We start from the raw sequence: 14,069 nt of genomic DNA, 5'->3' as shown, positions 1-14,069 counted from the left end.
AGACCCTTTAAAGTGGTGTCATTGTCAAGCCCTCAGAAAGACCTGGACAGCAGGGAGCCTGTCTTCACATACTGGCTCCTGTCTGTCAGAAAGGTCATGATCCTGTGACAGATGGACGGGATACACTGTGCCTTGCATGCCGCTCAAGGCATTTCGCTATTGCTGAGGTCAGTGCCAGTGTCTGTACTCACTGAGGCAGGTGACCTGGTCCTTCTTTGGAATGGGAAGAATGGTGGCTATCTTGAAGCACATGGGAATTTTGCATGTGGAGTGGTCAAAGTTCATGTGTGTATATGTGTGTGTGTGTGTGTGTGTGCGCGCTGGTGTGCATTGTTCCTCAGTATCTCCACGAGAGCATATAATAGGTCAAATTTATCGCCAATGTCCAGAGGTTTCCTCTTATTAAAGGAAACACACATGTTCCTTGCAACTAAACAAAGCACTAGTTAAAAAGTAAATCAAAATAGATGAGAATCAGCAAGTAGACAGGAAGCTGAGTAAGCACAAGGAAGCACCAATTCACCAAGGCGACCTGGCAGGCGCCATCTTGCCATCTTTATTATTATAGGATTTAAGAGCTGATCTAGGACAAGATTTTACATGAATACATATCTGATCTTGTGCAAGTTTTGATTGTTGCCATGAGGTTAAGTGTTTGCCTACAATACATGTTCTCATTCAAATGTGATGACTACGTTTATTTCTAATGAGGGGTCTGTAAAGAAAACATCAACCATATTAACCCCACCAAAATCATAAAAGCTACTTTCAACCCTTCACATGAACAGTGGTTTAATAACTATAGTGACATATATAGAATATGGGTATGCTCTCCATGATTGCAGTGGAGTTGGTAGTGTTCTTGTTGTTCTTGGCTGTCTCTGCTGGCTGCTCAGGAGCAGAGGTTTGCTTACCTTTGGATAGGGAGTACCAGCTGGCCCCGTTGGTGATCCCCTCATCAAAGAAGTCTCCACAGTTCCAACCCTTGTGCATCCAGCTGTGAGCGTACGAGTAGGTCCTCGCCAACTGTCATCACACACGCAAATGCACATGTGCCCAATCATGCACAACATGTGGTCACATACACATACACAGATACACGCATTGATGAAATCAGACGTGGGTAACATTGCCATCTGGAGACCATTTCTCATCTCTTGCATACCTTTTTAAAAATCTTGTCATCTGCAGTGGCTGCGTAGGTGGTCCTCCCTCGAATCCGGGGGTCTCTCGACTTGTCGAAGGGGTAATTGGCCACCACAGCTCCTCCATGCAAGTTGGCTGACAGAATAAAGTTGTAGTTTTGCATCCACTTTATGACTGCCAAAGTCTCTGGTTCAACCTGAGGAAGAAGAAAGTAACTCTCAATACACAAGACCTTAGAATATGTAAATGTAGGATTTGTTTTTACAAGGACACATACAAAAATATAGACAAACACATTGCAGGCAACTACCCATTGCACTGTATTACAGTATTTAGGTAATGTTTGTCAGTTTTCACTATCAATCCACGGAGCAGGTCGGTACACATACATATATGGGGGTTCCTTTGCTTAGGAGTATTTTGGCAGTAGTGGGCAGTGTTGGTACCAGGGATTAAACAGCACCACTTTGACTACTAAACAGCTCTTTTAACCAACCTAAGGCTTTTACCAGTACACAAACACTTTTAACAATTCACTAGCAGTTACTACCCTATTTGACTTGGATGAGCATGTACATAGAAACATGTATCTTGTGCACCTCTCATTACTGGTTTGTTCAGTTAGTCCCAAAATACCTTCAGAAGGCTCAACAGAAAACGCGTGCATCCCAAAACCAAACGCTCCAATACTTTCTCAGCATCCATCAGACCTTACACTATACTTATGCTACACTGTGACTGCACCTACACTTAGGCTTACACAACATCTCACCCCAAAAATTTTCCACTCAACAACAACAGGCTATTGGCAGTGTATAATTACCAAATTCTGCCACCATAAGTATGTCATCATATCATAAATCGAGGCTCTAATCTTAATGCCTTCCTCCATTGCCTTCTGAGCTGCTTCTCATGCACTAGCTGGTGTATTTCTCTCTGTCACTCTGTCTCTCGGGTTCTGAGACTGGCTTCTGTCCCTTTTCGCAAACTTCAAATCTTTATACTCTGTAGTCATACACAATATAACCCATTTTATCTAGTCATTATCAACTGTCAGTTTAAGTCTATATTTCCACATCAGTGTTAGCTGATTCCCATTCCCTCTTTTCAGCAGCCCAGGGCCATTTCCCTCTAGGTTTCTGCCCATTGATATTTTCCCTCCTTGGCTGCCTGACCTCTCTGCCCCCTGCTCCCTGTGTTCCAGTGCTAATGCCTGCCTCCTATGTGACAGGGGTACTAATGTCCTGCAAACTGTAGTTTGCTACCTGCTGTTGTACTTCATCCAACTGACTTGACTAACAAGAAGTACTGATCTAAGTGGAGTCCCTGCACTGCACTCCCTCTGTCCAGCACTCCTTGTTGAGTTTTAAAGCCCTTTAAAGGAAAACTTGAGCGTCTTTTCCCTTCATAACTGTTCTTCCACTCTCTTGTCTCTCACATTCATGCCTCCCTGTGTTGCCATGTTATCAGACCGGTGATATACTGTATTCCACCACTTCCTTTGCACATGCAAGGGTTATTTTTCCTCTGGGCTTATAGTTCACAGTTTTGAGGGTTTATCCAACATACTGGGCCAGTGTTGGACACTGCTGCCATGGGTTGATAACCCAGGACAGCCTGGTCAGCTCTATTTCAAACTGTCACATGGTCTTTGTCAGCTGTCACAGAAGTCAGTAGATTAATCTATTCAAGACATTTACCAACATATACTAATACACAAGATCTGATGTAACTATCGCTTGTGCTACTAAAATAGTGCTGCAGTATTAAAACACTATACTCATTCCTCAGAGTCCCTGATCAATCATTAATGACCTGACTTATTTTTAATGGTCTGAAGGAGAAAACATTCATGTCAGCACGCATACATACAGAATTGACCAGACATGGTCTTTAACATTTGTTAAAAGCCCTTCCTTGTCTCTTTTTGAAACTATGAGGGAGAGAGACAAGTTTACAAGATGATGTGGGATTTCAGCAAAGGAAAGCAGGATGTAAATAGAACAGTGGATTCTACAGCAAGTGTTCAACAAGCAGACTACAGTAAGAGGGTGACCTGTTAAAAGGTTACACACAGTTATTCACATTGACGTGGTGTTAATTACTTCTGCAAGCACAGCTATGGGTCAGCCTTTGCCACACAACACAAACAGATGGGATCTCCCATGCAGACATCAGAAACCTTCAAATTCCAGTTTAGGCTGCCATATATTTTCTGTGTCAGCGCTAACTATGCATACCCACTCTTAGCCATATATCATGGAGACAAGGAGTAATACTTCTCCCCAAATGAAGTATGGAGGAAAATAAACAAAGCCTGGCTCTCTTATTGGCTGAAGGGAAATCAAACTGGCCAATCGCAGCCCTTTGCCCTTGGACGCAGCAGCTGTAATGTTGACCTAGAAGGGGGAATTCTGTTTTGGGGACAGGCTGATATTTATTATCTGTGGATCTTTATATACACCCACACTTCCTTTGAGCCCAGAGCTGTCACCACGGTGTAGGGTTACATATGAAGTGTGCACACACACACACACACACACACACACACACACTCATACCTTGGTGTTACAAATCCAAATACTTGAGCAGAGAGAGAGACAGAAAGAGAGAAAGAGACAGACAGAGAGAGAGAGAGACAGAGAGACAGAAAGAGAGAGAGACACAGAGGAGAGAGAGAGGGGGGGAGACAGAGAGACACACAGAGAGAGAGAGAAAGAGAGAGAGAGAGAGAAAGAGAGAGAGAGAATGCCATGCCACCTCAAAAACAAATAAATACCTCAAAAACAAATAAATACCTATAAGTAACACTCCAAATTACACTCATTCTGGTTCACTCTTAATTAACAGACATGGCACTGGAAGCCAATTCATGATTGCTGTTAAAAAGAATGAGCCATCAATTGCCAGCGGATACTCTTGCAAAAGTGCAGCCCGGACTCACGGTACAAACTGGGAATGCTCTTTTTCAGGGGCTGTGTAAATAAGGTGTTTCTAAGAACAGACCCTGCTGTCAGTCTGTGGGTGGCGGAAATCTTTTCAAAATGGATGCCTGAGTGGAATTAGCCATGACAAAATACAGCCACACTGGGAGATTCTGAGAACAGGGCAAGTGCTGGCCATGGTTCATAACTGAGGGGAACCCAGTCTGAGGGAGCATAGTCCTTACTAGCATGAATGAGGTATCTGTAACAGTGGCACAGTTACTCTTTTGTGTTTCCCTTTCATGAGCCAGTCATCTGGGTAGACAGCCGGCCCGCGAATGGGGGGACCAGTGTTTTAGTTTTCTCAAAGCATTTGCAGTATAGGAACTTGTAGAGAGAAATTAATTGGGAAATTAATGTTAGGCCGTCACTTGTTTGAGAACAAAATCAATTTGTTATATGATATGTAAGTTACAGCAGTGCAGCAACTGATACCGTGATAACTACCTAAATGTAATAAATAGTCACAATGTAATAAAATCTACCTCTAAATAGGTTGAAAATGTAATAAAACCTGTTAATGTAATATTCCCAGATAATTCATCATGTTATTGCATTAACCCATGGTTATTAATTTATAAAGATTATAACATATTCTAATTGATGATGTAATAATAATAATTACTAATAATGAATGAAACTCGAGTCGTTACATTCTTCTTATTCTTATCAGTTATTACATTGTCAGGTAACATTATTATACATCATCAATTAAAATTATGTTGCACTCTTATGATGGTTATAGGTAATAATGTGATCTTATTACATTATGCAATTTTTTTTTTTTTACATTAACATGTTTTATTATGTTGTCAACCACTTTTCAATTATCAGTTGCTGTAAGCAGGAAGCACGAAAACTTCAAGGAACTTAGCCATGAAAAATTCCTTTGTGTCTGAGAGAGACTGATAGCTCCAAGGGTCTGACCTTCCCTTCATATATTATACTTTCCACTTTAAGAGTCTATGTTCTGATAGCCATTCATCTGCTCTCATCCTTCCCTTTCTTCTCTGTTCATTTAACATTGTAATGATCTAAAATAATAATTAATTGGTCAATGAAATATAGTGGAGGCCTGCCACACCCACTCTGCACTCCATACCCTGCAATGAAACCAAAATATTTAACCAAAATTACAGCTCCATGCATATAGTATGGTTACTCACATAGATCGCCAGCCTAAATGTTTAAGTAATTCAGTGCTGCATTTGTTCTAAGATGACCGCCACACAAGTAAAAGCTTGAGTTGGGTGAAGAGAAGCTTCCAAATGAACTCTGCACCACTTGAAATCCACTCTGACGAAAGGATTAAGTTGATTTAGCCAGTGCTGTTCACAGTGCAGGCTTCTATTTCTCATGATTTTCAATGGTAAGGACATGCCGTTGCTTGTACGGACTGTGCTGAGAGCTTAGTGTGTTTTTGCCCAGCACTAGACGTTAAAAATATTTAAACTTTTAGCAAAGTGAGCTTGAAAAGTGTGTTTTCAATCGTCTCATAGCAACAAAAATATCCGCAACCAGTGCTGTGGTTATTATTAGTTAAAATAAGCATTTAAATTAATCATCATCAATCATCAATCATCATAAAGTAATCATCTCTGCTTTTGAAAGACTGAGCCTTGAATACCAGGCAATGAATTAATGATTTTGAATTAAACCTTTTGATATCACAGGTTTGTATGATATCTGAAGGTTCAGGCGCTATCTCAGTTATCCTTGCGGGTAAGATTATGAGATTCCCACAGGCCCATGCAGTAGGCCTGTTCAAATTCTTATGGTCATGGCGGTGATGGAAAGACAAAAATGTTTAGATTTTGCTGGAAAATCTTGGGATATCTTATCCGGTATTTTGCATATTCTGATTCCAGCCAGAAAACACTGAGAGAACCTTGGCCGGTTCAAGGAACTTGTAAATTCAGTTCACTGTGCACTTCTGTATCTACATCTATTCAATTTTCTTCTTCTCACTCTCTTATCCTTATAAAACCTTTTAAAAAGCCAATTTTCATAGTTTTACATGCATTTGTCCTCTTGCATTTGTACATCCAAAGCCAACAGCAGCAAACAGATGTAAAGATGTTATTCCATAGGGACAAAAACTTGTGCTATTTGTGATTAAAAGTCTGATTAAAAGTCTGAAAAGGTCTGATTTTAAAGATAATTTTAAAGATGCTTTTGTCCCACTTTGTCGTCTCACTTCATAAGAGTGAGTTTTGCCATTTTGCCTGTCCGTTTCAGATTGCTAGGACAAAGGTGTGTGGCCCCGTTTTGACCCAGACAAAGAAAAGCACAGTTGCTATGGAAAGATTTAAGTTCTACAGTAAGACAAGCAAACACGCCCACCCATATGGTCAGGAAACACGCTCTGTGCCACCATATAGCCCAACACAGCACATGCACACACAGCAAGAAGTAAGCGTTAAATGATCCTATCCACATAAACTCAAAGATATAAATATATAGGGATTTCCTTGGCATTCTAGTCCATTTTATGCACTGGATCCATGTTTTGCTTGAATTTATGGACAGTATTTTTTTAATTTGTCAAAAGCTCACCAGCAAAACTGGCAGTGGAACTTGATCCAATACAAATCTCGTGAGTTAATGTATGTCAACAAAGTCTAAGCCAAGTTAACTCAAGTATATTACAGTTACTCATTATTGTGTAATGTTCAAGCATAGTACAGAGACTCTCTCTCTCTCTCTCTCTCTCTCTCTCTCTCTCTCTCCCTCTCTCTCTCTCTCACCCACACACACACAGACACACACATACTTACACACACACATGCACACATTTGTATGTGTCTTGCTTGTGTTTATCCAGCTACCTGTTGCTCCCAGTTGTCTGGCAGGGGCAGGTGGTGGTTTCGTCCGTTGGTCTTCTCGTAGTAGTACATGAGCGCGTTCAGGTCCGGAAAGTTGCGGTTCAGATCCATTTCCCTGAAGTTCCCTCGGCCCACCAGGTAGCCGTTGAACTCTGGACCCTGTTGACCCACAGGAGACATGTCATGCTTTTGAAGGCCGAAAGCAGTTGTACACAGTCACCTCACTACTGGCTTTGCTTCTGCTTAGGATTCAATGACAGGTTGTCACTTTCAAATTAAGTATGTATGTATTTTCATGCTATAAGTGGTTTGTTAGTATTTGTATTGTTTGGGAACACTGGAGGAAAATGGATTTGTATTTTGACTTGTAGGTTGTGAAGAGATCATTTTACATTAGCTTCTCCCACCCTTCAAAAATCTGCATATATATATAATCATAATTGATACCAAAAAATAAATTATGTGGCTTTAAATCTACACTGACAAAATACACAAGCAATCCTTGAGGTAAAAGTGAATTGTAAATTTTCTTTCCCAGTGATGAATTTGTTCTTTTAGGACTTTTGCACAATCTATAAGGATCCAATCAGACTTTTATCTGAATCTTATGGTACTTAGACAGACATTAAACTGTCCAATATAATTTTAAAGGATGTTATTCATTCATTGTTATTCATTATGGCTGTAAAAAAAAAAAAAAAAAAAGGATTGGTTCCAAAATAGGTGAGATTCTCGTCGGGTTCGCACAGGATTTACAGAGTGTGTATCGCCACAGATGTTACTATTACATTTCTGATTTCATAGGCGTGATGAGATATTTGTGTTGTTATTCTCAGTGAGTACATTATCATCCAAAATCAACACTGTACCATCTGGGATGTTGGAAAACAAAGAAGCCTGCCCTTTGTTGTCCAGATGCTGCAATACCCAAAAATCTGTTGATGCAACAAATTACAGTGTGCTGGGCATTTAGTCCTTTTGTCATCTGAGTGGCAAAGCGAGGGACGGCCATGTGCAACTGGCCTCCTCAGGACATATATTTAGTCTCAAAGAGATTTGTGTGCGTGTGTGCACATGTGTCTGTGTATGTGCATTTGTATTCGTGCAAGCTTCCATGCATATTTGTATTTATGTGTGTGTGTTATTTCTTGGCCCATGTAATTACCCCCGGCAGAAAGGCAGGGGTTCTCCCAGGGGGCTGATAGATGGGATGATAACAGACATTAGCAAACAGTGGAGGATTCAAGTTAAAAACAAAATCTACCTGTTTGTGTGGCTCTGAGTGTCTTGTCTTCTATGGATACACACACACACACACACACACACACACACACACACACACACACATTCCCTTTGAGTCAAATCAGATGTCTGTAGATGTTACCTGATGGGGTCTCATACTGTATGTATGTTTGTGTGTGTGTGTGTGTGTGTGTGTGTGTGTGTGTGTGTGTGTGTGTGTGTGTGTGTGTGTGTGTGTGTGTGTGTGTGTGTGTGTGTGTGTCTTCCTGTCAGTCTCTCTATGCAGCATCAGAGCCTCAGTCTGTCTGTCTGTGTGTCAGAACTTTCCCCACATAAGTGATTGATGTGGAAAAACAGCCAAATTCAAAATGCCAGGGTGTCCGTTTATCCTTTGGCACGTGAAAGCCTGTGACTAGCAGGCTTGCAGGAGTGTGCAGGAGTGTTTACCTGTCTGGCGGCCACCTCATAGCCGTCAGGGTTCATGGAGGGCAGGATGTGGATGCGTGTGTCATGGATCAGCCTCATGATCCGCTGGTTTCCGGCCCGGTACTCTTCACACAGAAACTGGGTGAACTTAATGAGCAGCTCACGGCCCAGCACTTCGTTACCATGCATGTTGCCCACGTACTTGAACTCCGGCTCCACTGGGAAGGAAATGAGGAGTTGGGGGAGGAGGAGGAGGAGGGGGGGGGGCATAAGGTATAAGGTCAAAAAGCCACATAGAGCAGCAAAGCATGAAATTAAAATGACTGTCTGTGCATGCGCACACATACACACATATGCAGGAGCACACCCATACACACATATACTGTAGACTCAAGGCTCAATAGGTTGAATGTACAATGGTAGAGAGTTGCTAAAAGCCCTCACTGGCCCTGTTTTGTGTTTCTTCTTTCTATGTATGGCTGCCCAGAGTCTCCTCTCATCATGATGTTTCTAACTAACAGGATTTAAATTAAAGCACTAAAAATTTATGTTGACATAACCTAGTCAAACTAATTATTAAACGAAGAAGGTACTCAAGTTAAACAAGATTTGGAAGCTTAATGTTTTTCAATTGCTGTTACATTGTTATAACTGTACTTGTTGATAAGGCGAATCTCCTCAAGGTTATGCTGATGAAGGTGAGCTCTGGAGACTCAGTCTGATTGGAAGTGATTGGATTATTTGGATAAGGTCATTTGGCGTTCCTGTGGGTATCTGTCACTGATTGGCTGAGACACCTATCCAAACAGTCTCCCTCTCGGTATAGGGTTCCCTCCTCCCGGGGGTTACTTCATTAATCACTGCTGCAGCTCAGAGAGGAACCCTAAACACTGCAGCTACACAGAGCTGCTGAACTTTGGATCGCCTCCAAATGTATGAATGTCACTCACAAAGTACTTCGGAAACTCAAATGGCAATTTTGTCAAACAGAAACGGTGTAATTCACCCCCTTTTGTTCAACAAGGGGCCAAGTGGACCTATAGGCTCCAGTGTGCAGCTTCAATAAACGCCATACTCAGCAGCATGTGAAAGACATGAACTTCCTAAAGGGTGCAAGAGGGTTGACCCAGACGGGACCTCTGGTCACTCCCCTCCGCGAGCTGCACGGTTCCTGTTTTTCAGCCTCTGTCACCTTGCAACAGAACACGCACACATCCTTCAATTCTAGTGAAGGAAGCCCCTACGTGTGCAAAAGGAAAAAAGCAAGCTCAGCCCCAGCCAAAACAGCATTCCCTGCAGAAAGTCTCAGTTGTCAAGCTTTTTTTCACATTAGCTGCTATAAAAAAAATAAGAAAGGAAAAGGAGGCCCTTTATCTTTATCAACACATTCACATAGGTGACCTTGTGGCCTGTTTTCTTTATATACATTGGTTGTAATGACAGTATGGGTTTCAATTTGCAACTGATAGGAAAAATAAACACCTAAAGAGCTGATTCAGGGGCAAAAACCAAGCAGAGCTTTCGCAAGAGTTCAAAGTTGACTCAAAGTGAACTTCTGTGTCATCTGCTCAGCTTCGAAAAGTGCCCCATATTTCGACATTGGTTGGATAGCAATATTTGAAATGAATCACAGATGTCCCACACACTCAATTCTTTCATTTGGTGCTGCCTTCTGAAAACAATCTTCAAACCCATTCCACTGAAACACTTAGAATGGTTTTCCACAAATTATGTTCACTGATGTTTTCCTAGCAATAGTGGGGAAAGAAGCCAGCCCGGGCTAAACTATGCTTTTCTTCCTCACTATTAAGCCACACAATAATATATTACACAGAAATTTGACTTCAGAGAGCCAAATAGAAAGCTTGCATTTCATCTCCTCAGGAAAAGCCACAGCCCCACAGACTGCGCTGTCTCCTGCCAGCAATGTTCTCACTCCCCACAGCAAGAAGTACAAAACAAATGGGCAGCCAACGATAAGGTTGAGCACGTCCATTTTAAATCCATCACATTTTAAAATGCATTTACTACATTGCCAGAACAATGACTAGGATTGTTTATCAGATGTTTTCAGAAGTAGCTCAGTGGCATTACACTCACTTGTCAGCACTGAAAAGGGTCTGAAGTCAGTGCTTTCCAGATTATTATTAAATATATTCACTTGGCATTCAGTTGCTGTATGTATCCAACTTAAATAATAATGCCTGAAGGTGTAAATGTGTTAAGTCTTGCAGAGAAGCAGTTGTTTGCATACAGTGATTTGATTAAGATACTTTTCATTCACATGATGAAATCTCTCATGAAAACACCTTTGGGCTTTATGTAAATCATAGTTACTGAATGGGATTTTTTTTCTCTGCAGCTCCAGACATGTCCATCCACTCTGGAATCTCAAACAGTGAATAAAGTGTTACTCACATGCTTCATGGATGCCCGGGTTGTCACTGAACTCCAGTACATAGAGGTGGCGCCCCTCCACGCTGCGCCCGATGCTGTAAATGCGTGTGATGTAGGGGCATTCGCTCTGCACCGCAAACAGGGCTCGCACCAAGTCCTCGTAGCGGTGATGCTGGAAGTCCGACCCCGAGACCAGAGTTCCCATCAGCCCCAGCAGGAGAGCACCGAGCCGGGGAAGATTCCACCGCTGCAGCATGGTCCCTCGGTCCGGTGCTCTGCAGCACAGGAGGGAGAGGAGAAGAAGAGGCTGGAGAGGAGATGTTGAACTGCCTGAAGCTAGAGACTCTCTCTCTCTCTCACTCTCTCTCTCTCTCTCTCTCTCTCTGCCTCTCTTTCAGAGTTGGGACCTGTCCCGAGTCACACACGTCTCTCTATATCTCTTTACACACACCGAACATAGTGCTTACTCTCTGCTTGTTATTTTCTTCTCTTGTTCACTCTTCTTCTCCCTCCTGCTCTCTCCTTCCCTCTCCCTCTCTCTCCGCCTCCTCCCACATACAGTACTCACACTGGAGAGCAAGTAAGGACAGCCCCACTCCTTCTTTGTCTCACTCTCCTCCTCCAACAGCTGCTTCTCTCTCTCTCGCGCGCTCTCTCTCTCTCTCTCTCTCTCTTTCCCTTTGGGTCCTTGTCAAGTACATGCTACTTGCTTTATTGGCACTTAGACTACATCTGCTCCAAGTAGTTCCCCCTCACCCCCACATCTCCCACTCTGAATCTCTTTCTTTCTCTGAGCCGCTCATTCTCTTTCTCTTTCTGTCTCCCTCTTTGTGTGTGTGTTGTGTGTGTGTGTGTGTGTGTGTGTGTGTGTGTGTGTGTGTGTGTGTGTGTGTGTGTGCCTCTAACTCTTGTTCCATACTCCCTTTCTGGGAAAGAGGCTTGTTTCCACGGTACTACTCTCCCCAACCCCTGTAGCCCTCAATCACCCATTCATTAACTCTTAAGTCAACACACTAACTCTGTGTGTGTGTGTGTGTGTGTGTGTGTGTGTGTGTGTGTGTGTACACCCCTCAGATGAATTAGTGTGGGTGCTCTCTCTCAACCTTTGGTCTGGTTTGTTACTCTGTTTCCCTGAAACAGGATTCAAATACACACATGCAAACACATAGACACACAACACAAACATACACAGACATGCACTTATGGGTCAGAGAAAAAGAAAAAACAAATACTGCAATTAAACTACTAAGAGTCACATGTTGATGCCAGGATGCATGCACTCACACACACACACACACACACACAGCGGAGTGCGCAGGGGTTGCTGTCAATCAAGCCCGCTGTAGAAAAGAGGAGCTTTTTCTCTCAGAATGTTGTTCAGCTGCTTGTGGAAGTTTCAAAAAGAGAGAACAACAGAGAGAGAGAGAGAGAGAGAGAGAGAGAGAGAGAGAGAGAGAGAGAGAGAGAGAAAGAGAAAGATAAATAATGAGTTACACACAGAGAAAACCGAGAAACAGGAGGTGCAAGAGAAAGGAGAAAGACAGAGAGATAGTAAGAGAGAGAGAAGGAGCAACTGACAGAGAGAGACTAACGAGACACAGTGAAGAAGAGAGATGAAGTAAATGACAGAGAGACAGAAATAGGGACAGAAATAGAGAGAGAGAGACAAGGAGGATGACAGAAAGAGAGTGTCTGCGAGGATGAGGCTTGATCAACTGCAATAGAGCATGATGGTCTTTGACTGAAGCCCTTGAAAGTTGACTATTCCCGTAATTAACAGAATCCATTGGTTTTCCTGGTTAACCTAGTGCTGAATCTGTCCTTCTCAAGTTTACACATGATGTCCTGATGAGAACTGGGTTGGTGTCTGTCAGACTTTGGGCTGGTTCTCCATGTCTCTATTGGTGATTCTGTTTCTTCTGCTCCGTTGTTTACATGTGGTTTGCCTCAAGGCTCCATGTGGTTCGCCAGCTCTGTTCACATCTCACTGCCATGCTAACAATACTCAGCTGCATCTCTCAGTTAAATGAAACAATCCCAGCAAGTTGGCAAGATGGCATGGCCTTCTAAAAATGAAGGTCCCAAAACATCCTTCAACTAACATCAGACAGAACTGATGTCCTCGTTACTGGCCTTAAGTCCCTGAACACAACTCATGATAACTTCCCTCTCTTCATGTTTGAACTCCTAGCATCAAGCCTAGGTCAAAGATATCAGGAGTCATCTTTGACTTGATTTGATCTTTGATTCATGTTTAAACCTTGAGCAGCACTAAGAAGCTGGTTAACACATACTTCCTACTTGGGAACATGTTTAGTCTGTTAATGTTGTACAGGCAGTTATATAATCTCACCTTGACTGCATTATGCCCTGTTCTCCTGTCTCATTGGACGAGCCGTTGCACAGCTCCAGACTGTGCAGCTTACTCAAGTCGTTCATATTTCAGGCTCAGCTAGGTCTGGCTCCTTGCTACATCTCAGTTCTTTCAAATGTCTGAAAGGTTGAAAATGAAACCTTCTTTTACATGCAGAGAGAAACCCAGACGGCATGAGTCTGATACAACGATTATTAGATTCACAAAAGCAGATGCAACAGTTTGTATACTGACATCTGCTTTCAAAATATGTTATGGAAAATAATATAGATGCATTTATTTGTAAGTTTGGGGAAACTTTTCTCCAGTTCAGAAGATGATAATGAATTGCACACGCTTTTACAAGCCATATGTCAAAGTCAGTTCTCCATGTCAAAGCTAATTCTAAGTCTAATTTTACAAGTGTTCTGTAGGTGTACTTCAATGTCATTGTGTAGACATAGTGACATCTGGCGGTAATAAATGGTACTACAACCAGGAAGCTGTATGAGAAATATGGTTGTACAAGGTGGCTGTTATCAAGCCACTTAAAGCACATTAAAACATTAGCAGTCCACAGTCATCCATCCATTAATTTTGGTGGAATTCTAGTAATGTTCACAAAATTTAAAATTAATTATTTTAGGCCACAGGGATAGTGCATGGGATTTGGGGGAAAATGGGGAAAAGTGGGAT

At 42.2% G+C, this 14,069-nt stretch overlaps 1 protein-coding gene across 2 annotated transcripts in view; it reads right to left on the bottom strand.

Annotated features, from left to right (window-relative positions):
• The window catches only part of cpn1 (carboxypeptidase N, polypeptide 1), a 15,263-nt gene extending 3,690 nt beyond the window's left edge, over positions 1–11,573 (bottom strand). Inside the window, exons 1-6 of one of the 2 annotated variants that reach the window (XM_071519533.1) lie at positions 11,042–11,573; positions 8,645–8,841; positions 8,220–8,249; positions 6,959–7,114; positions 1,166–1,342; positions 915–1,026 (exon numbers count right to left, since the gene is read on the bottom strand). In XM_071519533.1, the coding sequence (XP_071375634.1) occupies positions 915–1,026; positions 1,166–1,342; positions 6,959–7,114; positions 8,220–8,249; positions 8,645–8,841; positions 11,042–11,276 (907 nt within the window). In that variant the 5' untranslated portion in view covers positions 11,277–11,573. The remainder of the gene's footprint in view (positions 1–914; positions 1,027–1,165; positions 1,343–6,958; positions 7,115–8,219; positions 8,250–8,644; positions 8,842–11,041) is intronic. The other variant, XM_071519534.1, reaches the window with a different exon arrangement.
• Between the last annotated feature and the right edge of the window lie 2,496 nt (positions 11,574–14,069).

The sequence above is a fragment of the Centroberyx affinis genome, unplaced genomic scaffold, assembly GCF_046629955.1.
Source record: "Centroberyx affinis isolate AG114_WGS23_722 - 3 ecotype Tasmania unplaced genomic scaffold, CSIRO-AGI_Caff_v1 ptg000713l_1, whole genome shotgun sequence".
Classification (NCBI taxonomy): domain Eukaryota; kingdom Metazoa; phylum Chordata; class Actinopteri; order Beryciformes; family Berycidae; genus Centroberyx; species Centroberyx affinis.
This window is presented reverse-complemented; position numbering and strand designations above follow the sequence as displayed.